This window comes from Rattus norvegicus, chromosome 8 (genome assembly GCF_021556685.1).
Source record: "Rattus norvegicus strain SHRSP/BbbUtx chromosome 8, alternate assembly SHRSP_T2T, whole genome shotgun sequence".
NCBI classification, from domain to species: Eukaryota; Metazoa; Chordata; class Mammalia; order Rodentia; family Muridae; genus Rattus; species Rattus norvegicus.
The window spans coordinates 130,490,183-130,515,881 of record NC_141541.1 but is presented as its reverse complement, the minus strand read 5'-3'; the positions used below and the strand labels follow the sequence as shown (position 1 = coordinate 130,515,881).

Genomic DNA, 25,699 nt, shown 5'->3' with positions numbered 1-25,699 from the left:
TGATTCTTAGTGCTAAAGCTTTATGAAGAAAAAAAATCACAAAATACTTATCATAGGCTATTTCTTTAAACCGCTTCCTGCAAGGAATTTGTTTGGGGACTGGGACTTGTTAAATTGTCTCAAGCTTGAAATCCTCCCCAGTGTGAGTACTACAAATCTGTGCCGCCATGCCTCGCTTCTGCAGGGTCTTGACATCAGTGTTCGACATCATCCTTGTGTACCTTAAAGCAGGCAGCTCCCTGGAGGACAGTGAGCCTCTCCAACTCCTGGCAGCAGACTGCTAGACAGGATGGTGTCTTGGTATAAAACTGGAGATGTTAGCAACACCAAACCAGACCAAAAAATAGACTTTATTTTTACATTTACAAATGTTGACTTAAATTTAACAATTAAGAAAAATATATACAAACCAGTCTCAATGGAAAAATGCAGCAACCAATGTCCATCCAGGACAGTGAAGACAATCACCCCAGGAACCCGACTTTTGGCCTCTTGGGCCCCAGACTTTCTTCCTTGTGCAGGAGACTCTGCAAGGACATGTGTAGCACTTTGCCCACTCGCTTGCTGCTCTGTGGAACGACAGGGACAGGAGAGGTCACCTGCTAGTGAAGTACAAACTGATCAGAAGCCCCCACCTGCTTTCTGGTCTGCCCAACACCTACACATCTGCCTGCACCACAGAACTTCTAAAGCAGATCTTCATTTGCCCTACAAATTAAGCGCACATTCCACAGAGCTACACTCTAGACTTCTAATTAATACAACGTGAACTATAAACTCCAACGGCATCATAGTTACACCTTGGAGATCCTCTACACACACAAAGAAAGCAGAAAGGGTCAGGAAAGGATGCCCAACCATCAGTGCTCCTGTGGCCACGACAAACAGCCACACTGCCAACCAAACCTGGCCGAGGCACTGTTTTATATAATAAGGCGTCAGAGACCACAGAAAACCCTCCTGCTCAAGAGCAGACCACCAGGCCAGGCCATCTCAATAGCCACTCCTAACTCACCTGGCAGCAGTCTCCCAGGTACAAGTACTCAGGTGCCAAAGCCAGCCCCTGGACGGGGTTGTTGGCCAACTGCTGAGCCGCATTAGAACAGCGACACAGAACAGGTCAGACTACCTGCTACTTTAGACACTAGCACCCAACTAGCAGACAGGCTAGAAAAAAACCTAAATAAATGTACAAGTGCAGAATGTCCCAAAGCCCCCCAAACGAAATCTTTATGCTATCCTGGCTCCAGGCTGATGAGTCATTCAAAGATTACAGAGTACCAACCTCAAGTCTCCATTGCAATCTCTTGAGTGTTCCCACAGCCTATGGCTGTGATTTTGGTACTAGATTGGATCTCAGTGTCAGAGACAAAGACACCAACCAAGCCTATATATCCAGCCCCAGGCCAGTCATCATCTTTGTGTCTATCCTGCTGACAACTGTCATGTGAGATGAGCCTCGGGTTAGGAAAAGATCACTGTGGATTAGAGTTCAGACTCCCAGTAAACGTGGGCAGATGTGGTAGCACACCTGTGATTTTAGGTCACAGGGAGTCAGAAGCAGGGATCCTTAGAACAAGCTGACTGGCTAGACTACTTGGATTTATGAGCTCTGGTTTCAAGGAAGAGATCCTGCCTCAATACATACGGTGGAGAATGACTAAGGAAGACTCCCAGTGCCAACCTCCAGTCTCCACATGCACACATAGTTACATAAACACACACCTCCCCACATGCACTCACACATATGCAAACATGCAAGCATACACACACACACACACACACACACACACACACACACACACACACACACACACCCTACACTACAGAAAGATGTCCAAATCTAACTATCCATGCAAATGAAAGTGGGAGAAAGATGAGAAGAGGTGAGAGCAAGGACAACATGAGCAAGAGCAGAGGCCACAGCCTGCAGAGCTACCCAGAGGGTCCCACCTCACCATTCACAGCCACTGTGTCCATATGAACAGTCACAGCCCTGTAGCTCTTTGAGCCAAGTTTGCAGACCCCACTCCCAAGTCAGGGAGGCCCAGGCTCAGCTCACTGATGGAGCTAATTTCCCAGTCACTGCAGCCCTAAGCTCTTGGCAAATACGGGCTGACAGTCCTAGAGGCTCAGCTACAACACTCCAGAGAGACCTGCTTATCTTTTACATGCCTCAGGTTCTTCATCTCAAAAAATGTGAATAACTATGGGGGATGACAGACTGGGAAAAACACTAAGAACCATTCCTGGCATGTAGTACACAATAAATCTTTGCTATTTTTTTTTTTTCCCGGAGCTGGGGACCGAACCCAGGGCCTTGCGCTTGCTAGGCAAACGCTCTACCACTGAGCTAAATCCCCAACCCCAAATCTTTGCTATTTTTAAAAATATTATTTATTTAATATATAAGTACACTGTAGCTGTCTTCAGACACACCAAAAGAGGGCATCAGATCCCATTATAGATGGGAGCCACCATGTGGTTGCTGGGAATTGAACTCAGGACCTCTCAAAGAGCAGTCAGTGCTCTTAACCACTGAGCCATCTCTCCAGCCCTTTGCTATTGTTTAAAACTCCTATATTTCTTTTGCAGGATTATTTGTTTGCTCTGTGAACCCCGAGATTATGTTATTTACTGAAAACAACAACAACAAAAAAAACAACAAAAAACCTGTTTCTAGTCGTAGTGTGGCTCAGCCCTTAGCACACACCTTTAATCCCTCTGGGTACAATACAGACACATCCTCGGCACATACCTTTAGTCCCAAACAATGAAGGTAAAGTTAGTTTGTAGAAGGAAGCAGCCATGTTTAAAAGTGATGTCTAATAGAGTGGCAGACAAAGTGATGAATCAGAGAAAGATCTGATAAAATAGGATATGTGCAACTCTCAGTAGGAGAGGGAGGAAAGGGAAGCTACTTGAGGGGCAGTGCAAAGAGAGGAAGGAAGCAGCTTTACCAGGACAGTTGTACCAGAGACAGGTTGCAAAGGAGGAACAAGCTAGACACAGATGAAGACAGAATGAGCTGGAGAATGAGAACGAGTCAGAAGATTAGAACAGAGTTAGATTGAGGCCAAGCAGAGCACTTCGGAAAAATTGAGAGAAACCATTTTGAATCAATCAGGTTGGAAAAAAGTTTGAGCCAGAATGTCTGAGTTGAACTAGCCAGCCAGAGTTCAGAAAGAGCTAGGAACGGTGAACTCATTCAAGTCTCGGAGGCTGAAAACATTCTGGGCCTAGGTAAGATTGTACAGAGGCTAGAATTTTCCCAGGATGAGGCCTAGGTTAGCAGATCAAGGCAGCAAGCCTCAGAGACAACAATAATTCAGGCAAGTAAAGAATACTTTTACAGATCTTCCATTAAGTTCTCTGGGTGATTCCTCTCCAAGGGAAGGTTTGAGCTCCTCCTGTCTGAAGAGGTCTTTGGTAGGGTTCCTTCTGCACTCTAATACTTGTAGAGAAACCCAAACCCAGGTTGCTTAGAAGAGTACAGAGAACAAGAGACACACCAGCACTTCTGCCCCTCACACTCTCAAAGCAGCCATCCTTCCCTCTCTGCAGGAGGGGCCTCTAGGCCCAGGCTGGAATGCACAGCCTGGGAGACGGGTCTTCACAACCCACCTTGGTGTGGAAGCTTATGTGAGAAAGTTATGAACTATGGATGGGGCAGAGTACAGAATGTTCTTCCCACAAGATGGCCTTCTATAAAAACTTCATGAACTGTAATAAATGAGGGCATTTAACAGGAAGGGCATGAAGGGGATGTTCTGACTTGTCCACATCATCTCTGTGGGAAAGACAAAGACCTGGAAAGAATATTCTTAGCTCTTGCACATGACCAAAGGTGATAGGACCTCACATCAGGTAAAGTCCCTCACTGTGCTTGTATCTGAGACTTAGCCTTATTGGCCACAGGACAGGTTGACACCTGGGTCCAGCCAGGCACACTGCCACCATGTTCTGTTATATGCTAGTGGAGGCCATAGGTCAGTATTAGCCTTCCTCTATCACTCTTCACCTTAATTTCTGAGACAGGGTCTCACTGAATGTGAAGCTCACCTACTGGTTAGACTGGCTGTCCAATGAGGCCCCAGGATCACTTATCTCTGCCCTCTCGTATTAGGGTCACAGGCATGTGCCGTGATATTCACTGTATTATTATTAGGCATGTACCATCCCAGTGTTTTATGAGGGTCCTGGGAACCTGAATCAGGTCCTCATGTTTGTGAAGCCATGACTCTACTTACTGAGCCTTGTTCTCACCCTTTGCTAGCCTTCCCCCAAATACTTCCAGGTCATAAAGAACTGGGATAGGTCACTTACTCTTTCAGTGCTGGTCTTACCTACACTCTCTTTGAAAGGGACAGGAATTCAATTCCTCATTCCATGATAGAGTTATGTGACACTTCGTACAGTCAACGATAACACCATCAGATATTCTCAGACCAAAATGCAGCCACTGGGGATTAGTGGAGGGGAGACTTGGTAAAGATAATCAGTCACTAGCAGGGCCTGACACCAATCCCAAAGCTCTACCCACCATCTAATCAATGCACTGCTCTCCACACACAACTTGGGGTCCTGGGTATGCCGGGGAAGACACCTGGATGATGAAGAGTTAGGAAAGAGTGAGGTCCCCAAACCAGGCTTGCCCCAGCACTGTGGATTTACCTCCATCATCTCGAAGATACTCTCAGGATCCAGGCTTCCTTTCCCCACTTTCCTCATGCATGTCACGACTCCTTTGCTGGTCACCGACACCAGCAAGCTGGCCAGGGAACAGGCCTCCTCTTGAAGTGTGGCATCCACCACATGCCGGCAGCCAATCTGCAAGATCAAGGCTGCTTAACACACATGTGAACAATAACACACATGTGAACAATAACACACATGTAAACAATACACCAGAGACCCCAGATGCCCCTGACACAAAGCCGACAAAGATGTACACGAAAGGCTCATCCCAGATCTCATTTTAAATTCTGCTCATCTGGAATATGCTGGAAGGAATGCTCAACACTGTTTCCATGGGTCACCGTACAAATAATAAAAGGACAAAAGAGAAACAAGGGGCACGGGAGCACAGACAGCTCATCAGGACAGAGGCCACTGGGCTTTCCAAGAGGGGATACAGGCATGAAATGCACATGAGGCCATGTGCCATCTTGTTCACTCCAACAGTGAATCTTGAAAGCCAAGCTAAGGGACAAGATGATCCCATCTTCCAGAGTTCTGTTCAGTCCCAACTTTCTGTGGACATGTCCTTATATTCCCAGTTCTCAAAGGACTTTCAGTGGAATTAAACTTGACACATTTTCCCCCATTCTGAGACAAGGTCTTGCTGTTCAAGTACTTGATATAAGCAGGTCTCAAGTTTGCAATGGTCCTCCTGCCCCAACCTACTGAGTTCTGGAATTGTAGACATGAGCCACCACCCCGGCTCAGGTTTACAAGTTTCTGGTATAATTAGTCACAATCCCAGCCAACACAGTTCTGAGGCTATGCTAAATGTCAGGCTCTGAAAATTTCTGGGCTCTGTGCAAATTGTACCTGACATGCAACACCAAAGACCTCAGTTCTGAGATGTGGGTACCAGTGTCCACAGAGGAATGCTGTTTGAGACCCTGCCAGTGTCCAGCTACCTTGGACTCTGGGGTAAAGGGAGTTGATGAAAATGAGCACAGGGCAGTGCAGGCCTGCAGAGGGAGACAGCCCCACTCCTAACAAAGCAGCTCTCTCTCTCAGGACTCATCACATCATCTGGGTAGAAGGCAAAGAACATTACAGGATGGTTTTTAGTGTAAAAAAAATGACTAGATTTGGGTTAAAGCTGCTTCTATACAGTGTGTACAACTACAACCTCTCAACCTATGAAGTAATCTCGTAGGCTAGGATTGGAGGGGACCCACCTTCTCAGGGAAAGCGGCATCACTAAGACACAGGCGCATACCTTGCATAGGGTGACAATGCAGGGGACATTCTCCACACTCAGTCGGATGCAGTCATAAGGATCATCAGACAGCTCAATGTCCTTCGACCCTTCTTCATCCTCCAGAACACGAACCCTTGGTATCCTGGAAACAGGCATAGTTAAATTTTCAACTACTGGAAGAAGGAAACATAACCTTTTCAGAGATTGAGAACAAGAGTTGAAGTCCCTGTCTCACAAGCAGGCAGGTCATGAATTCTAACTTGTTCTCATCATCGACTGTCAAAAGTCGAGGCTAGACCATCTACGCCAGGGGCCAGAGTACTAAGAAATACTCAATTTAAGTGGGCAGTAAGCAGTTTGAAACTGAATTGGTGTGTCAAAAAAAGTCTGTAAAACACACATGCACACACACCCAAAGAGATTGAGAGAGAGAGAGAGAGAGAGAGAGAGAGAGAGAGAGAGAGAGAGAGAAAGGAAGGAAAGGAGAGAGGAGAGAGGGAGAGAGAATTTCCTAATCCTTTGCTCCAAACAGAGTTAAGCAGAGTTGGGGAAGACAGTTGGGTGCCATCAATTCCTCTAGAGAATTCCAGTGCAAAGGTCTTTCTATCCTATAAGGGCATCATGGGGTTCCTGCTCCTTGTCACTTGGGAGTAAGCCTGACAGCTGCCCATCATCTGGGTAGCTAGGTTTCGCAAGCTGATATCCACTGTCCCAGGACTTCTCTCACAGCAAAATAGCAGCTGCCAACTCTCCAGCACCCACAGGAACCAAGTAGCTAAGGAGACTCATCTAAGAGGTTTAGGACACTTTTGATAGCAACTTCCTTTTCATTGTCAACAAAGCCCCGGTGCTGGCTGCTGCAATATAGCACGTGTGCTTTCTTCATGATGAAATATATGAAATGCCAGGGCCATGCTCAGAAGATATAAGCAGAGTCCAGCGGAAGAGCTGTATGGAGGGCTGTCCAGTTCCGAATCTCACAATAGTCCATCTTGCAAGTTCTCATGTAAGTTTAGCTTTGTTTTTATCTGTTCTGTAGTCAACATTGATAAAAGAAAGGGTCTAAAATCCCTGTGTTACACGGTCCATAACATGAGCGTGACCGTTTGCAACATTTCCAGATACACTAAACACAATTACCACAGTGGAGTAAGACAGTCATCTAACAGGACGAGAGAGCTACATTTAGGGAGTGTTTCCTTGTTAACAAGCCCCTGAAGAGGCTGCTGTGTGCACTTTAACCTCCAGTGTTATAAACCTCGGGCTGTTCACCTTTCCACCACGAGACAGGACAACACGTACACAGACATATCTGCCCACTTACTCTTTTCCTAGTGGCTTGTTTATAAGTGTGCAAGTTTACAAATGTGTCAAGCTCTGAAGACCTCAGGTATCTCCCTTGATCTCCATCTTATTTCTCTGACAGAGTCTCTCAGTGGAACCTTGCTGACTCAGCTAGATAAGTTAACCAGTTTGTTTGTTTGGTTTTTTTTTGAGACAGGGTTTCTCTCTGTAATAGCCATGGCTGTCCTGGAACTTGCTTTGTAGACCAGGCTAGCCTTGAACTCTCAGAGATCCACCTGGCTCTGCCTCTTGAGTGCTAGGATTAACAATGTGTGCCACCACTGCCTAGCTAATTAAAAGTTTTAAAATCTCCTATTACCCCATGATACCTCAAGAAATGAACACACATCCACCCAAACTTTTACTCAAATACTAGACTCTCTTTACAGGTATATAATCAGAGATATGTGAACAGTAATCTTAGCTCCCTGTATGTTCATAGGCTATGCTTACAGCCTATCCATGAAGGGAAACCAGAGAGGGGAAACCTTTGTTCTTAACCAAAACCAAGCTGCTCCCCTCCTAGAACATCCATGCATATAACCAAGGAATGCGTGAGCACCTACTGTGTGCTAGGTGCTGTGGGTAGCAACAGGATACAGGGAAGTGAAAGGCACTTTCCAGAGCCCATTCTGTAACAGGCAGACAGCCTGAGGCCAGGGTATTTTGCTTTTTTGCTTCTCTTTACACATTTACACGGCACATGTTTACCAATGAAAACAATACAAAAATAAACTTAAAAATACATGTATTTTACTTAGTGTTGGTTTACCAATCCCTTTCCTGGAGCATAGCAGCACTAGCTATCACCTTGTTCAACGCTACACCACTTCAGACAGTACAGCTCCTTGTCCGTGTTCCATGATAAGCTCTACACAGGCTCACAGGACTGCTGCTTAGGAAGACCCACCTTGTGTTGAAGAGAGCAGCTTTCACAGCAATGGAAATAGCATCGAACAAATTCCCACCACATTCCAGCAGCTGAGAGAGAAAGGCACAGAGAGGAAAGAAAAAGTCAGGTATTACTTATCACCAGATTCCCAAGCCACGCTAGATGTGTATTTAAATAAAGACATAAAAGCAGGTGTGGTTCACTTCTACAATCCCAGGACCCAGGGGCAGAGGAAGGGATCCCATCAGAGCGGTAAGGCCAGTTAGGGCCACACAGTGAAGAATTCAGGCCAGCCTGGGATAACAAAGTAAAACCCCGTCTCAAACCAAAAAGCCCAAACCAACCAACTAAACACACAAAAACCAAAACCAACCAAAACAAGCAAAACTAGGCACAGTGATTATGCCTTTAATTCCAGTACTTCAAAGGCAGAGGCAGTAGATCTCTGTGAGTTCAAGGCCAGCCTGGTCTACATAGTGAGTTCCACAACAGCCAGAGCTACACAGTGAGACTCTGTCTCAAAGAACAAATAAAACCAATTAATCAACCAGACAAAATATAAACAAATAAATTAGAATAAAGATCAGAAGGTGGGCTGCCCTCCTTGACTAGGTGAGCCATGAAGAGAGCCACATGTTCCCTAACTGTAGCGCTGCTCGTCCATGGCTGCGGTTACACAGGCACACATGCAAGGCCCCACTGCCCTGCTGAAGTGATTAGGTTCTCACAAGCTGCTGGGGCAATACCTAAGCAGTGGCTGACTTAATTCTGCCCCAGATGGTTGCCAACTGCACTGCAAGCCTCACTCTAGCCTTGGCTATCAGATGATTGACAGGATATTGCTATGGAGCCAGGGACACTTCTGGTATGTGATTAACAAGGCACACACCCACTGCTCGGACCTTACCAGTATATACTGTGCATTAACTATAAAAGCCCAAGTTCATCACTGATAGACTCTCACTGACAAGGACAAAGCGTACATCACTTGGAAGTAGTAAATCTACCCTCCCAAGAAACCTTTACCTGAGGTTCTGGGGGAAAGGCAACAGCCTGACTCCTCAGGGAGATGGAGAAGTTACATTGTAGAGAGAATCTTTACATACTGTACAGAGGCATCATTTTTCAATAAAAAAAGCTATAGCCAATGACCTGAGACAGACAGGTGGGATATTTGGCAGAGGGGAGACAGACAGACAGACAGACAGACAGACAGACAGACAGACAGACAGACAGAGGGAGAGAGAGAGAGAAAGAGAAAGAGAGAGAGAGAGAGAGAGAGATCAGGATATCAGTCTGGGAAATAGACATGGGCTATCAGCCCTAGACTCAGAAGATGATGGTTGCATGAAAGTGAGGACCAGGTAACCGGGCAGGTTTTACGACCTAGAATAGAATGCACAGGTAATTAAGCTATAAGCTAGCCAGGGAACAAGCCAAGATTTTGGCCTAGGCATTTATTCATGAAATATTAAGGCTCAGAGTGGTTATTTCTGGGAACAGAGTGCATGGGTGTTACAAATGGCTTTAACTACACGTTGAGAAGAAGAATCTCTCTTTCTGGTTTTGATGGGCATACCATGTTTATGCATTTATGCATCCATCATTCCTCCTGAGAAAGACCTTAACAACACCCAGCTACATAGGAGTGCTGACCATATACTTAAGACCCAAATGAAAACTCTGGAATTAAAAATTAGATCCTTTTCTCAGGTTTTCGAGAAAAACACTGCATACACATTCCCAAGGGTCTGCTTTTACACACAGGCCTGGGTGAGCTCTAGGAGGCTCCACTGAAGGTGAACTTAGTTCTTCCTAACAATGCAGAACAGCAGCCTCTAATCCCCAGAAAGGCCTTGTTATTTACCACTTTCTTGCCGTAATCTTCTGTCTATATGGAGTCTAAAAATACCCAGCAGCAGTGATTCAGGTAATTATCTACGTCTTAATCAGAAACACAGGAAACAGTGTCCTCGAATCCTATTGTATGTGCCAGCTTCCCTTGGAAAAATCCTCCTTTTTTAGGTGAGGCCTAGAGCCCAGATCCTCCCTCCTAGAGGAGGCCAAGTGCAGACACTGGCCTGACATTGGCTGACTTCTTTACTTCTGTAGGTCTCTGTTCCCCACTGATCAGAAATGAGTAGTTCCTTCTTTCTCTAGGTCTCTAGTGTGTACTCAGAGAAGGTTTAGAAGGCTTAGGGAAAAAAATCAGTGAAAAGAGCTTGTTCCATACAAAATGCCAACCTGCCAAACTCAAACACTACATCTGTTTGGTGCTACCCAGAGGGTCCTTGTTTTTTTTTTTTTTTTTAAAGATTTATTTTATTTATTATATATAAGTACACTGTAGCTGTCTCCAGATACACCAGAAGGTGGCATCAGATCTCTTTACAGATGGTTGTGAGCCACCATGTGGTTGCTAGGAATTGAACTCATGACCTCTGGAAGAGCAGTTGGGTGCTCTTAACCGCTGAGCCATCTCTCCGGCCCGAGGGTCCTTGTTTTTAATTCCCTGATAACTCCAATGGTAATTTTAGGTTCAACTCTGCCGTGATCACAGTTTTAGTATAGAACAGTGTTACATGGACTACTTACTAATGCTGTGTATTTGTCTTGTGAATACAAGTATTACAGGAGACCATCTCCTCCCAAATAATCTAACCATGGACACAAAACACTTTTTCATGAGGAGGAAGGGTAGAGGGAGGAAAGAGACCAATAGATCTTCAACAAGTGTGAAGTGACAGGGACAGTGCAAAGTGACTCACCAGCACGTCCACATACAGCACCCAGCAGTGCTCCCGAGGACTGATGCAGAGGGACCTCAGGTCGACGCTGCTCTTGTTGTTAAATATCCGGTAGAGGGTATTTGCAATCTCTGTGCCGAGGTCATCACCTCCTCGCCCTTCGAATTCTGGGGTAGCATTGGCTGAACTACACAAGATGGCAACAGAAAAAGTGAGTGAGTCCCTATCAGTACAAAGACCTTGTTCTCTGTGGAATGCTGGCGAGCTAGTATCAGGAATGTCACCAAGGCCAAAAGGCAGAGAGCTGTCCTAGCTCGCATGAGGCAAAAGAGGCAAAGAGCGAAATGAGACATGGATGGCACTGGATGGCCTTGCATCCTACAGGCGTACGCAATGGTTGAGACCAGCACTGTGCCCTGCACCCGTCAGTGGACATGATAGGCCTTCAAGCAGCAGAGGAAGAACAGATCGGTGGCAATGCAAACCTCAGCTGGTATAATGAACTCTTCAGGGTGAAATGAACACTTTTCTCTGGCTGGCCTGCAAAGTCAGAGTCAGTGTCATACCCTCGAGAATGATTTGGGGGGTGGAGAATATATGATAAAATCTATATGATAGAACAGACTCCAGAAACGAGGTTATCACTGTACTGAGAGAAGGAAATGAATAGAAACACGACAATATGCTGGCCTGTTAAGTATTCATATTTGCAGTCACTTAAAAGTGAGAGAAAAATTCTTTTTTGGACTCTTGTTACTTATGCCCAGTTACCTTCACAAGAATTAACAAGAGTTCACACCAGCTACTCTAATATGACTCAAAAGGCTTTACAGGACTATTCTGAGAATTCTGTACTGACTCAAAACAGCCTATTAAGTCTTGAGGTAAGTGCACATCACTCATCCATGTAGTCAGGACAGGTGAGGGCCAGCATCAGCTCAGACTCTAAAGTCATGTTTCCTGGCTCCTGAAAACCTGGAAGGTATCAGCTGGAGACGGGGAAAGTTGGATGGGGTGGTGGGGGTATATGTGGGTGTATATGGTATATATGTGGGTGTATATGTCTTATTCCTGAAGGGTAAAGAAGCCACAAACTTCAGAGAAGCAGGAATCAATGCAGGAAGAGAGAGGCTCCAAGGAAAACATGCACTGCTGTGTAGAGTGAGAGACCTCTCTTACAAGCCATACTTCAGTCTTGAGGCTTCCTAGCTCTGCAGGCCAGCCAGAGAAAAGTGTTCATTTTATTCTGAAGAGTTCATTACACCAGCTGGGCCCACATATCTATTTAAGGAATAGGAGGTGAAAGGAATCTTACTTTGTGGTATAATCTAAGAATAAATCACAGGGCAGCATTTATTGTATAATTTTGATTCTCTAATTACCTACTCTTTCCTTACACCATTAGCAAGCAGAACCCAAATTAAAAAGCACTGGAAGCTTCACTGCTGCCACAGCAATGTGGTAATTCCCAAACTCCTTTGTCAGCCTCAGCTACAGCAGTGAAAAGCTCTGTTATGGAGGAAGAGTCAAGACCATGGACCCAACCTTTCCACAGATAGAAACATACAGCCTCTTTCTAACCTCAACACCAAGCAGGCAACATTAAGTCTTATGTGGTTATGTGCCTAACAACAACAACAATAACACACACACACACACACACACACACACACACACACACACACACACACACACACACACACAGAGGAACCAATCATGGATACTTGCCCTTGGCTCTTCCATTCACTAAACACCATAGCAGACACATTTTCAACTTCCCAGTCTCAGGGTGAACCACTAGTCTTCTACACTGTCTCCTGTCTATACTCACCTGCCCACAAAGCCAGATCCCATTACTTCCTTGGGACTAAGCAAATTTAAAGTAAATTTTATCCACTTAAAAATAGCCTTTTATTTTTGAACACACCATTCTTTTAGCATAGCTCACACTCAGGCAGAGAGGAAGATGAGAGGCTTCTGTAATCATGGCCCAGGACTATCTATCTGCATGGTCCCTAGTTATAGGGTGACTACAGAGGAGGCCAAGGAGAGAGTAGGTAAGTGTTTAGCATGGGGAACAGAGAGGTGCTGGGGAGATGACTCAGTGGCTAAGAGCACTGTCTGCTCTTCCAGAGGACCCAGGTTTAATTCCCAGCACCCACGTGGCTGTTTACAGCCACTTGTGACTGCAGTCTCAGGGGAATCTGACAACCTCTTCTGGCCTCCAGGGGACACCCATACACATAAAATAAAAAATAAAAATAAAGGGAGGGAACGGCCAGAGGGCCTATATTCTGGCAAGATAGAGAAATGAAGGCTCTGCCCTATCACTGGGACTAACACAGGGACCCTTTGCAACTGAGTGAGCAGAGGAAAGGGCCACAGAGACCATCTCTAGGGGATGAAAACCAAATGCCCTCCCAGGTACTGGCCAGGTAATAGCACACACCTAAACAAAGGCTCCACGCAACAGTGAGCAACACATTCAATAAGGGAGTCACTGGCATTTCCCAGGTCTGATTAGAGGCATTTTAATTCCTTTGGTAGCAGGGTGTGGTGGCATACACCTTTAATTCCAGCATTTTAGAAAGAAGGCAGAGGCAGGTGGGTCTGTGGCTAGCTTACTCTACATAGTAGGTTCCAGACAAACCAGGGATAGACAGTAAGACCATAAGACCGACTTTCCTTTCCTTTCCTCTCCTTTCTTCCCTCCCTCCCCCCTCTCTTCTTTCCTTCTCCTTTTTCTTTTGATTTTATTGTGATAGGTTTCTCTGTGTAGCCCTGGCTATCCTGGAACTGTAGACCGAGCTGGTCTGGAACTCAGAGATCTGCCTGCTACTGCCTCCCAAGTGCTAGGATTAAAGGTGTGTGTCACCACTTCCCAGCAAGACAGTGTCTTTAAAAAGAAATACTGTCTGGAAAAATAAGGTACCACATCTTACAGGTGCCCTGTGACCTATAAGGCCCAAAGGAAGCATTCTTATTTTACAGGGTAGCAAATACAAACTAGCAAATGTTTACTATGTGCTACATGCACTTCAGATGTACCGGGCCATTTTGTTCACATAGCAGCTCTAGGCAGTGCCAGCTGTCTTATCTATCTTTATTGTATTGGCACTGGGAAATAAAACTGGGGTTCACAAATGCCAGGAAAGCTCTTTACCACTGAGCCACACCCTTACCCTCTGACACAATTCAGATGAGGAGTTATGAACTTGCTGTAGATGAACAGTGTCTAAGCAGCTAAGGGTCTAACTCAGGCACTCAGGCCTGAGCAGCAAGGAGCTAAGGGTCTAACTCAGGCACTCAGGCCTGACCAGCAGCCCCCTTGCTGTGCACTGTAGTTCACAGTCCACGCACATGGCACAATCTCACATACGCCTTGCCTTGGGCTTATATTTTGTCTCTGATAATGAATGGGTGTTCTGATCACGGAATACATCACCAGAGCACAGACGTGGTCAAAGAAAGCAGTCCTAGTAAAGCCTTCTCTGTTGGGGTGTGGTGGGAGAGAGGGGGGGGGGGGGAGGAGAGAATATGAATGAATATGAATCAGAAGATACAAGGGCTGCAATCCAGGCCTCTGCTTAGCGTGTACCATCATAGTAGATCATAAAACCAAACGCTCTTACCAAACTAACTCAGACTCTCCATAAAGCATGCTCTAGTCCCTCTCCCAGAGCAAGAAAAACAGCTCACCAGTTGGAAGAACATAGGTCCTCCCAGCTCTCCACCCTCCTGACTCATTCCCTCCACCCTGTTCCTGCAGCCTGGCATATCTCTGGTCTAACTGGAGTAGAGTGAGATCAAGATGACATCTACCTAGAGTGGGACTCCAGACTTGGAACCCATCGTTGCTCCCTTTGCAGCCACTACAGCCTGAAAATCTATTCAGCCTGGAGACAGGACAGGCTGCTGCAGAGAATGGCTGACCTTGGCTGACTCCTTTGTGTGCAAGCTCTCGTTTCTGAGACTGCAGAACCTGGGTGGCACCTCTCTGCTTTATCACCATCTCAGCCTAGAATGGTTTCTCCTGACAGGTAAAGAACAGATACACAGTTCTACCCACCAGGTTTCAAAGACTGGTTCTGTGCTAGGGAAAAATACATGTGATACTAAAAACCGGTTAAGATACCAGAGGGAAGTAACGGATACTTGGCACACTGGAACCCAGGGGTGACAACATTGTCCTGGATTCTCCAATTAAAACCAAGCCTTTCCCAGGTCCAAAAGCTCTGATCAAAGTCCAAGCTGAGTGGGGACTCAGTGGGCTGCCACCTAGTGGCACTCAGGGCAACATACAACTAATTGAATTCTATCATCCTAGCTTTAGATGGAGCCAACTCTTATTAAAGTTTCATCAAAGTTCTCATTTAAAATGGACTTTTCTCAGCTACTATAATCAAGGCAAAGACCCACGAAAAAGTTTAAGGTCCACTTTGACTCCAGATTAGGGTAAGTGCTGCCTGGTGTTGCTGGAGTTGGGCGGGGTCAGGTAGCTAGCACCCTTTCCAAATGGCCGAGACATATAAAGATGTCTCTCTTCACCACTCATAGAGGCAGGCCAAACCGAGGCAGTGAAGAGCACTACCTACATGGGTCTGTATGATCATTCCAAGGAGACAAGCCTCAAGAGAAAGAGTTAGCAGAAAAGCAGTTAGCTTTGAGAGACCAGTACCACTGACAGTTGAAATAATAAGAACCTAGAAGTTGCTGATCAAGCTGGGCTCAGAGTAGCAGGAGGAACCGCAGGCCAGTGCCAATTATAATACTTCCCTCCCACCGGAGAGGAACTGTTTCAGCCTGCAGATAGGGGATCTCCAGCAGAGCTCTGTAACATGTGTCATACATATTGCTGGGCACATTCAGAGGCACCCAAGAGCCATTTCTGTGTTCTAGGCAGCAAGAAAGGATTGGTCTCCTTCAAGTCTCAAGTGAGGTTCGAGTACAGATGGCAGCCTGCAGGGCCTACCAACCTTTCTCTTCTGCATCAAGCAAGGTTTTGTGACTCTCATGGAGCTCCAGAAGCACTGATGAGGGAGGCGTTAACTTGTGTTATGGACCCTTCTCTGTTTCCTCTGGAGATTTTTTTTTTAAGCAGCTAGGGAAGGAACCCAGTGCCTCCTACATATGAGGCAATCATTCTGCTATTGACTGACCTCCACACCTCAGCTCCTCACTGTGGATTCTAGGCAGGCACTCTTATACTGAGACACATCTCCAGACCTCCTTTTATTTTATTTTTATTTATAGTAAAGCAGAATCGAAAGTTTTATTAAAGATATTTTAATATAGACTCAATTGTGAAGATTAGGATAAGATTGCTAAGAAGAAAGTAAGACACACCCAAGAATATGGGTGTGACTCTGCCTCCAGGGCAAACCACACCAGCTAGACCTTCTAAGGAAGCTACAATTCACCACCTTGAGACTATGCTTCTTGACAGGCTTCAGAACTCCCTGGAAACTGGAGCTCCCAGTGACGTCCTCAGAGATTTAGGAGGAAAATAGACTAGCAGACAGCCATTCTCAGCCAGGCCAGTGAGGCTGCTTTATAAACTAAATTTTGAAAGGAAGCAGTTCAAAGAATCTTGTTACATGGGAGCCACCCTTCCTTGACAACTTGGATAAGATCAGGACGGGACAAGCATAGCAGGCTAACCAGTCACATGCTCATGTTCAGACACACAGCATAGAGTGAGGTTACTTCTCTGAATCCTGGACAGAAGAACTCCATCCTACAGCAAGCCATGGTATTTCTGCATGTGGTGCTGCAGGAAAAACATTGTACTTCCCCTGTCAGATGGTGTCTCCTGCAACCAGCAGAGTAAGTATAAGACAGCACACACTCAAACGTAACTGTGCCAGAGTTGAGTTTCACTTGTACTCGGGCTGTGTGAGTCCATGGCCATCTCAACACTAGCTACCTCTCTGGACCCAGACTTGTATCAGTTTTGTCAAAGACTTAGACAAAGATAAAACAGGACCTTGGCAAGAACAGTGACTTGAGGAAAATGCAGCCATCCACAATCATCTTCCATGCCCTGAACAAGCCCTGTTAAACTCAAGTTTACTCACTAGGATGAATTTGAACAAGCTGTTCTCTGGGCTGCTGCTGTGAATCCCAGGGGAGAAGGAACAGACATTAATTTTATATCTCCTGGAAAAAGTCACAGTAAAATCCTTCCTTTTCTGCACCCCAGCATCTGAGTAAGACACTTCTTATAATGTAGCCAGCATGCCTATGGTCTGCCCAGGATGAGTGAGGCCGACAATAAAAAAGGAGGAAAAGGAAAACAACTACAGCTCTTCTGTATATAAATAATGGAGTTTACACATGAGGCCAGGGAAGGTGTTGTGCTTCCCTCAGCAGCAAAGGAAGGGATAGCACTACTGCATACCTAACCTGCAGGATGAGTCAACTCCAAGACAACCAAACTGGTGAGAACAGCAAACAGGAGGCTGCTGGAGATGGGGGTGGAGGATGAGTCGGAGAGAAAACTGGCCAGAAAGGTGAATGCACATTATTTCTCCCAAGCTCAACATCCTTCTTAAACTGGCCTCTGCATGTTACACGAATAGAAGGAGCGAGATAAGAGTCAGATCTGCATTTCTGGCCACTTGACCCTGGGAAGTCTCCTCCTCTCTATACACTTCATTTGTCTTCTTCTCACAGGAGTCCAGGGTGGATCAGTTTCGGTGCTTGAAAATGAAGATAGTAAGAATAACTACCATATAAACACGGCCCTCCTGTATGGACAGGGCTGACACAGTGGCCACTGTGCCTAGACTTTGCTAACTGGTTCTATGCTTTCCTTCTAGGAGTTTGAGCTGTGGAACTGCAGAGGGTGCTTATGTGACCACACCCTCTAAACATGGAGGAGGTCTTAGGGCTACAGGATACACACCTAGACCTAGCAGGAACCAGGAGGGGATCTAACCCAGTAAAATGTTTACTGCTCTGGAGGCAGTGGAACCTGGGAGAACGGAGCCTAACAATGAGGTGGACTAACGTCTCGTGTGATCACCAACTTTACTTAATGTATACCCAGAGGGCTAAGGAAGGTCATCTGAGTAAAGTTCTCACAAGTTCAAACTGTGTGTAATCATAAGGACGAGCTGCACGAGGCAAAACATGGAGTTTTTATTTTTTCCATAGAGGCATAAATCAAATAACAATGGTCAGTTGTAAAGAATAATCTGAAGTAGACTCACTCCTATCTGCTATACCTGGGAGGCATGAAAGCACATTCCAAGAACAATTCTGTGTCTTTGAAGATACTGAAGTCACAAGATTCTTGTGTTTCTGGAGTTTTCTCCCAAGCATTCAGTTTCCTTCACATGACTCCATTCCTGAACTGTGTTCTGACGAAGGCCGGCTGCTGTCAGTACTAGTGGCTCTGAGAAGCAATGCTGAGGCCGAGAAAGCCTTTCAATAGACTTACAGTACAAAGTCTCTACCTGGGGCTGGAGAGCTGGCTCAGTGACTAAGAAGACTTGCTGCTGTTGCAGAGGACCCAAGTTAAATTCCCAGCATCTGTTTGTCCCTTCAGCTCCAGGGGTCTAATACCTTCTTCTGATCTCCAACGGTAGCAGGCACACATGTTGTGCACAGATATATACATGAAGGCAAAACACCCATACACATAAAATAAAATAATTAAACAGGGGGAATAGAAATGGAGTTTCTGAATCCCATGGGAGATAGCTGCTGTCTAGGATCTGCTCTGTTTTCACTCTTCCTCATAACCACATTACCATTCCCCCCTTTTTAGAGGAAAAGATTCAGGACTAGACTGAGGCCACAATCTGGCCAAGAACTGGATGAGATACTGCAGAGCCCTGGTTCTTACCACCTGCCCAGCATGCCAGGCTGTTTGCTGACTCTGATCCACCTGTCAAGGAAAACGAGTTCTCTGCAGAGCAAGAGCAGAAGAGAAACAGGGTACTGTGGACCAGAAGACAGAGACCTGTGCTCGCTGTTTGTCAAAGCACCTTACCATTTGCAATTTCACTCAGCCCACATAATGACCGTATGTTGGCCTTCCAAGCTGAAGACCTTTTTCATGTAGAGAAGGAAAAGCTTAGCAAGTATCAGGTGATTAAAACAAGGTTAAGTCCTCCTCCTGCCTGGTACTTTGCAAGTGCGTCAATATTTCCTGTTAAATGAGTGACTAAGGTTTGGGGATTTAGCTCAGTGGTAGAGCGCTTACCTAGCAAGCGCAAGGCCCTGAAGCGCAAGGCCCTGGGTTTGGTCCCCAGCTCCGAAAAAAAAAAAGAAAAAATGAGTGACTAAACGAACATGACAGGGTTCGCTTTCTGAATCTTTCTTAGGGGATGTATGTGTGGGTGGGAAGCAGGGACTGAATCCACTGCCTCCTACATGCTATGCAAATACTCTACCCCCAAGTGACATCCCAAGGATTCCTTTTCCTTTCAAACCACCTGCACAGTACTGACCAGTCAACAAAGAACTCCAGGTAGCCTTCGCTTGGTCTCTCCAGCTTCGGTGTCCCCATCTCTGCTTTCACTCCCACCAAGATGTCTGTATGACCCTGCAGACACATCCAAGAGTCCTTGCTCAGGAACAACACATTCCTCTTCAAGACAGTTCTGTTGTTTCAGCTTAGAATATGGTATTCTAAGATGAGGAGTGCTTTGGGTCTGGAGAGATATATTCTCCCATTATGGCTTAGGGACTTTGGTCTCCTCAGGACCAATGTGCACTCCCTCCCCCAAGACAGCAGGGCCTGTAACTGACCCATTTCTCCACCTGGGTATGAACAGTGACAACAGAACTCACCAGCTTGACTCTGGCAGACCCACTGGTGTTAGACACCACATCAGTCTCTACTTCAACACATCGGTAGTCCTCACAGCCACGGCCATCCACCCGAAGGTCTTCCTAAAGAAACAAGGTTCAGGTTGTGATCCCAAATTCACAGACTCCCTTCCAGAAATACATAACCTTCTTTTCTCTCAGTGGTTCACCAAATTTTGTTCTCACACTACTAACAATACTACAAGCCTAATATAAGGAAGAGACTCAGAAGTGACTTATCCTAATGATGAGAAATCTATGGTTTCATGTCAGATGTGCCTGACTACAAAGGCCCGGCATGTTTGGATGTACAGAATACACACACTAAAGCAAGCAAAATGGAGGCACAGACAGACAGACAGACAGACAGACACACACACACACACACACACACACACACACACACACACACACACACACACGGCTATGCTCTGCTAGAGCTACAGACACAACTGTCTTAACCCGAGTCCTGTTTACCCCAATTTCGATCTACCAGACCTGTTACATACAATCTAAAATATTTAACCTTCTAAAATAGTCCACAAACTAATGCACGTGAGCTACTTGTTTCTGTAATTAGGCGGTAACACAGCCATGCCTGTTCCTGTAAGTACTATGAATGCTTTTCCCACATTTGCTGAAGGGAAATACACATGCTCCCACCTGGCCCTTTACAGGACAGTGTTGTATGAGATAGTTTCCAGGATAGCTACAGGCTGCCTGTCTCTTCTGTCCCACTGTTTTCTTATAACAGCACAACTCATAGATATCTATTTTATGTTGTGCTATAATCTGATATTTGTTTCACCCAGGCCATTGGTTAGTTTTCCCTGCCCTTCCCCAAGGAGCCCTGGTTCCTCTTACTGGCAATATAGTATTCAAAAACCAGGATATGGGTGCTAAATTTGCTGTAGAATTCTAGACCATCTCAGCAACAGAACTAGAAAGAATATAAACTAACATCAGGTCCTCATTTAGTTCCCCATCTATCAAGAAGCCAGGAGTTCATACTAATAGCTCACTTCCCACTTCATGTTCATGGTTCATTCCGGCCTTTTTTTTTTTTTATTTGTAACTTTTTTTCTCTGAATCTCAGTACCAAATCTCTAGAGGCGGAGGTAGGGAGAAACCTGGCTGTCGTTATCTATCCCATAATTCCATATATCTTTTTCCTCAGTATATACATTGTTTCGGGGCTAACCATTCTCCCCAGAGAAATAAACTTTGCAGTAGAGTACAATTGGATACAATGTTCTCAGTTTTCTTCTCACCCTTCCACAGTATTCATTTGTAACCTAGACTCACTTGCAACTCTTTATATTCCAGTTTCACCAAATCCTGGTTACTTTTAATTTCTTACTTATTTACTTTTCCAGGTTTAATGGAATATCACTGTGGTTCTACCAGTCAAACAGCTCTGAGTAACAACCTTTCCCTTTACCTAACTATGTTCTTTCCACACCCCCAACCCCTTACCCCCACTTCTTTCTCATCTACCCTTGGCCAACAATGGGTCTCTTATTGAAATCCAGTTTCTCTTGTATTTTCTCTGTTCAAACGAGCAGATTTTTTTTTTACACTCTCCTTTTAAATTAAGCATTATTATAAGAAGCACACATTTGTCTAAACCTGGCATTTGGATGCCTCTATTTAAACAACTTAGATTTCTTGTGATAATGATCTAGTTTTAGGGAGAGGGGGTAATAGTCCTCTGTACTTACATGAAGGGTGGCATATCATTTTACATTTACTTTATGTATGAGTGTTTTGCCTGCCTGTAAGTATGTGTATCTCATGTACGCCTGGGTACCCATGGATGTCAGAGGCAGCATTGGATTACTGGAAGTGGAGCTACATATGGTTGTGAGCAGCTGTGGGTGCTGGGAACTTAACCTGAGTTCACTGAAAGAGGAGGGAGTACCTTGTCATCTTTCTAGCCCCTTACACATTCAGTTTTACACTTTTCTTTCCTCAAACACTTAGCAAGCTGATACACAATGCATACAATAAAACACCCCAAGCCATCTCGCTAAGATCTTCCTCATTCTTCATAAATAACCCCTGAAAGCATTTTTTAAAATTAGATTTATTCATTTTATTTTATGCATGTTTGTGCACCGTATATGCATTTGATGCTAGAGGGGTTCAGAAACCGGCATCAGATCTCCTGGAACTGGAGTAATGGATGGTTGTGAGCCACCAAGCCAGTATTGGAAACAGCTCTGCAAGAGTGACAAGTTGTGGTTTGCCCTGGAGTTATCTGTATTTTGATGCTAATTCCACTGCCCCAAGGACAGCTGCCTAGTCACATACTCAGGAATCAGGTGACTTCACCAGAACCTTTTCCCCATAGAATTTGTAAGGTACAGGTGAGGGGCAGGTACAGGATAGAAGGAGGCCTATCATTGGAGGAGAAGGAAGAATGGGCGGGAGAGAAGTTTGAAGGAAGAGGAGGAGACTGGGACAGAGAAGAAGAGACAGGAGACAGGAGACAGGAGGAGAGAGGGGAGAAGCCATGGCAGGTGATGTTAAGATTCTGCTCTGTGTATTTACAGGTTATCAATGTTCCTAAGGGATGGATGGTACCGGGCTTTGTGTGTTCAAGTGGGCAATTATATCTTACCAATTGGGCCAAAGATTATTGTGTTGTGTGTTCTTTTATGTGAGGGTTTGAGTGTAGGAAAGTGTGCAACTGGGATGTGTTTCCGCCAAGATACCTAGCAGATGTCTGGGGCACCGAGGTGCGGACCAAGTGTGGAAAAAGACAACCGTTACTTTTTTATTTTTATATTTATACAACAACAGTGACAGGTACCCTTAATCACTGAGACATCTCTCCAACCCACTTTTCCTTCCTTCCTTTCTTAAACAAACAAACAAACAAACAAACAAACAAATAAACAAGGGGCTGGAGAGATGTCCCGGTGATTAAGAACTAACTGGACTTCAGTTGGATTCCCAGCTACTTCAGCTCCAAGAGAGTCAATGCTTCTGGCCTCTGCTGGCACCTGTACTCACTTGTACATATAACAAAAGACGTAATTAAAAATAATAATGAACTTCAGCAGGCTTCCCGAAGGGGGTGGATGTTCTCCAAAGGAGAAGGGGAAAACAAAGAAAGACTACTGCTATCCAAGACTGAGGGATCCAGTTTGAAAGTCAACAAGGAAGGAAACAATTTCTGGCATCATGATGGCATGGACCCTGCCCTTTCAGCAGAGACTGGAGCACCTCAGACTGAGGGCTTCTGGATGCTGGGCTAGTTCCTGATGACTTGCAGAGCAGTTACCCACATGATTACAACTCTGCTACTTGGAAATGGTATATGATAATTGGTGCTATTACTTCAACCTACTCGGGAGGGTTCTAGACTAGAAATAGCTCTCAAAGGTGATCCTTCAGTTACATTGCTTTGACATGTTGAATACCTCAGCATTTCTTTCAGGAGACACTAGAAAATAACTTCATCTGACCTAGCTTTGCAGGCCCGAGCACAAGAGATGGCAGGTGAACTAGACAGCAACTGTTTTTTCGCTTTCCAAGCCCCCTGAGCAGTTCTGCTCTCTTTGGGAGGCTGTGGCTCGGTAAGGCCACAGACATGGGTACAGGCTTTCTGTGCCATAGGTTTGAAATGGAAAGGGCAAAGGTTAAGCAGGAAACATGATGGGGACTAGTTCCAGTTCTGAATGGTCACGCTGACTTCTCAATCTCATCACCGAAGGACCAGACTCTGGTAAAAGTTAAGCTAAAAGGGCTAGAAAAAAAAGCAGAAATACAGAAAACAGCAGCTGAGCTATGCCTTCCTCCAACAGCCAAGAACAAAGCAATGAAACAGTTTTGATAGACCCCAAGAAGAAAGCCTTTTTGAAAGCCTAATCAACAGCCCTGGCCTGGTCGGCTATGAGTTTACAGCTTTAACATCCACCAGGACAGACCAGCCTGCTGGGCTTATAGCTCTGGAGTGGACACCTGAGTTACCATCCACCCTTAACAGGCCCAGAGGTAGGTGTGAGATCCAAGGCATGCCACACAGGGGCTGACCAGCTCTATTTGTAACGAACCACTCGCAGCTCAGACCAATTCTCTCAGTGGAATTGGATCTCTGATCTAATTAAAAGTTGTTAGACTAGTGCAACATGGTGGTACGCACCTTGTTCCCAGCACTCAGGAGGCAGAGGAAGGTAGATATCTATGGTTTCATGAAGCTAAAGGTAAATCCCTGTCTCAAAAAACCAAAACGTTGATAGGCCATGATGTAATGGAGAAGCCATGCAAAATTAAAGGTATGGGGTTTGGGGGAGAGGATGGGACAGATTTCACCAAGATGGATGGGAAGCCGGACAGCAGGAGACCACGAGAAGGATATAGTTTGGTGAAGAAAAGAGGACGAATCATCAGAGATAGTCATCAATCATTACAGTTCTTATAAGGTACTATAAAGCTTTGGATGGAAGATTCCTAATTTTTGCAACAAACCCACTTATTTTTCAGATTATGTTAGATTGCCTGAATCTGTAGAATTTAAATCCCAACACCTCTTAATGTGTCACCATGAAGACAAGGGATATGGAATGATTCAGGACAAAGCCACACTTCTGACAGAAAAACTAAAAATTAAAAGGCTGACTACTTTAACATTCCCATGTGACCCATTTTGCATATATCCCCACCATTCCTAAACCTAATCATGAACTGAAAAACTAAGGAGCTGTGGGTTTGGATTTTTATCACTCAAGTTTAATTTGCAGCCTATTGACTAAATTTTGGCATTTCTTACTCTATTCAAAGTACAGGAGATAACAGTATATCGTACGATTTTAAAGAGAACTCGAATGGCTTCACTTGCATTAAGTAGTTTAAATGGTAACAGGTTGCCTTACTGTGATGGCTACTACAAGATCAACTGTAGAGAGAAGGCTTGCAGGATACCAGAGGACGGTTGCCAGATAAGCATTCCTCACTTCTGTACGTTCAAAAGTTGGACTGAGCCCAGATCATGGTATTCATTGTAGCTACCCAAAGATCTAAGTGCCCCATGAGTAAAACAGGTAAATCAATAACCATAGACTACCAGTCTGCATTGAAAAATTCTTCTCAGCCAGCTGGTGATGAGGCATGGCTTCTGCCAAGGCAGGCCTGATATGAGTTACACACCAGCCTGGGGTACAAAGCTCCCCACTCAAAAAGCAAAACCAGCGCCCCACCCCCACCATCACCACCACCACCAAAACAAAACAAAAGAGCTGGAAATGAGCCTCCGTGGTAGAATGCCTGCCTAGCATGCACAAGAGTATGAGGTTCAATCCCCAGCACCGCCTAAAGAAAAACACTCCCTATTCTTCTCTATTTGTAAGCAACATATGTGTGGGGGTGATTTTTCTTGAGACTGGTCTTTATAGCTCAATCTGCCTTAAACTTCTGATTCTCTTGTCTCCACTTCCCAACTGCTGGGATTACAGGTGCCAGCCACCAGCACTCTACTACGAATCTGCATTTCCTTTTTTCCTCTTTTTTTTTGGGGGGGGGGGATGACGTGCGGTGTTTGCTTTTAGTATGTATTTTGAAGTCCTTTCCCCCACTCGGTACATGGCCTCTCTGTGTGCAAAGTCACCAGAGTCCATCCACGCGCCGCGATTTCGATTACAGGATCTCGGGCACAGCACTCTCAGCGTGTGCAGAGGCCACAAGGACATTCCTTCATTAAACTGCAGCCTCAGGAGCCGCTTGCCGCTCCCTGATGAGCTAAGACTTCTTCAGCTCGAGAGCTGTGGAGATCTAGGCATACTGGACGCACGTTCGCCGCAGCGCTAACCTTCGGGACGTCCGTCCTGACCACGTGGTCGCCCCGCACCTCCTCCCTGCGCAATATAGCCTGCACTCACGGCCGCCACCGATACCTGCACTCCATGAACGATGTAGACCTTCTCAGCCTCGCTTAGCGACACCGACGCCATGCTGCTC

General features: G+C 45.4%; 1 protein-coding gene across 1 annotated transcript; it reads right to left on the bottom strand.

The window, feature by feature from the left end:
• Positions 1-330: 330 nt before the first annotated feature.
• Positions 331-25,699, bottom strand: Exosc7 (exosome component 7). Its single transcript, NM_001100725.1, is given in 8 exon segments — positions 331-569; positions 4,675-4,830; positions 5,954-6,077; positions 8,190-8,260; positions 10,940-11,105; positions 19,378-19,472; positions 19,721-19,822; positions 25,636-25,699. Coding segments are annotated over 8 exon segments (876 nt in total). The 5' UTR covers positions 25,693-25,699; the 3' UTR covers positions 331-464.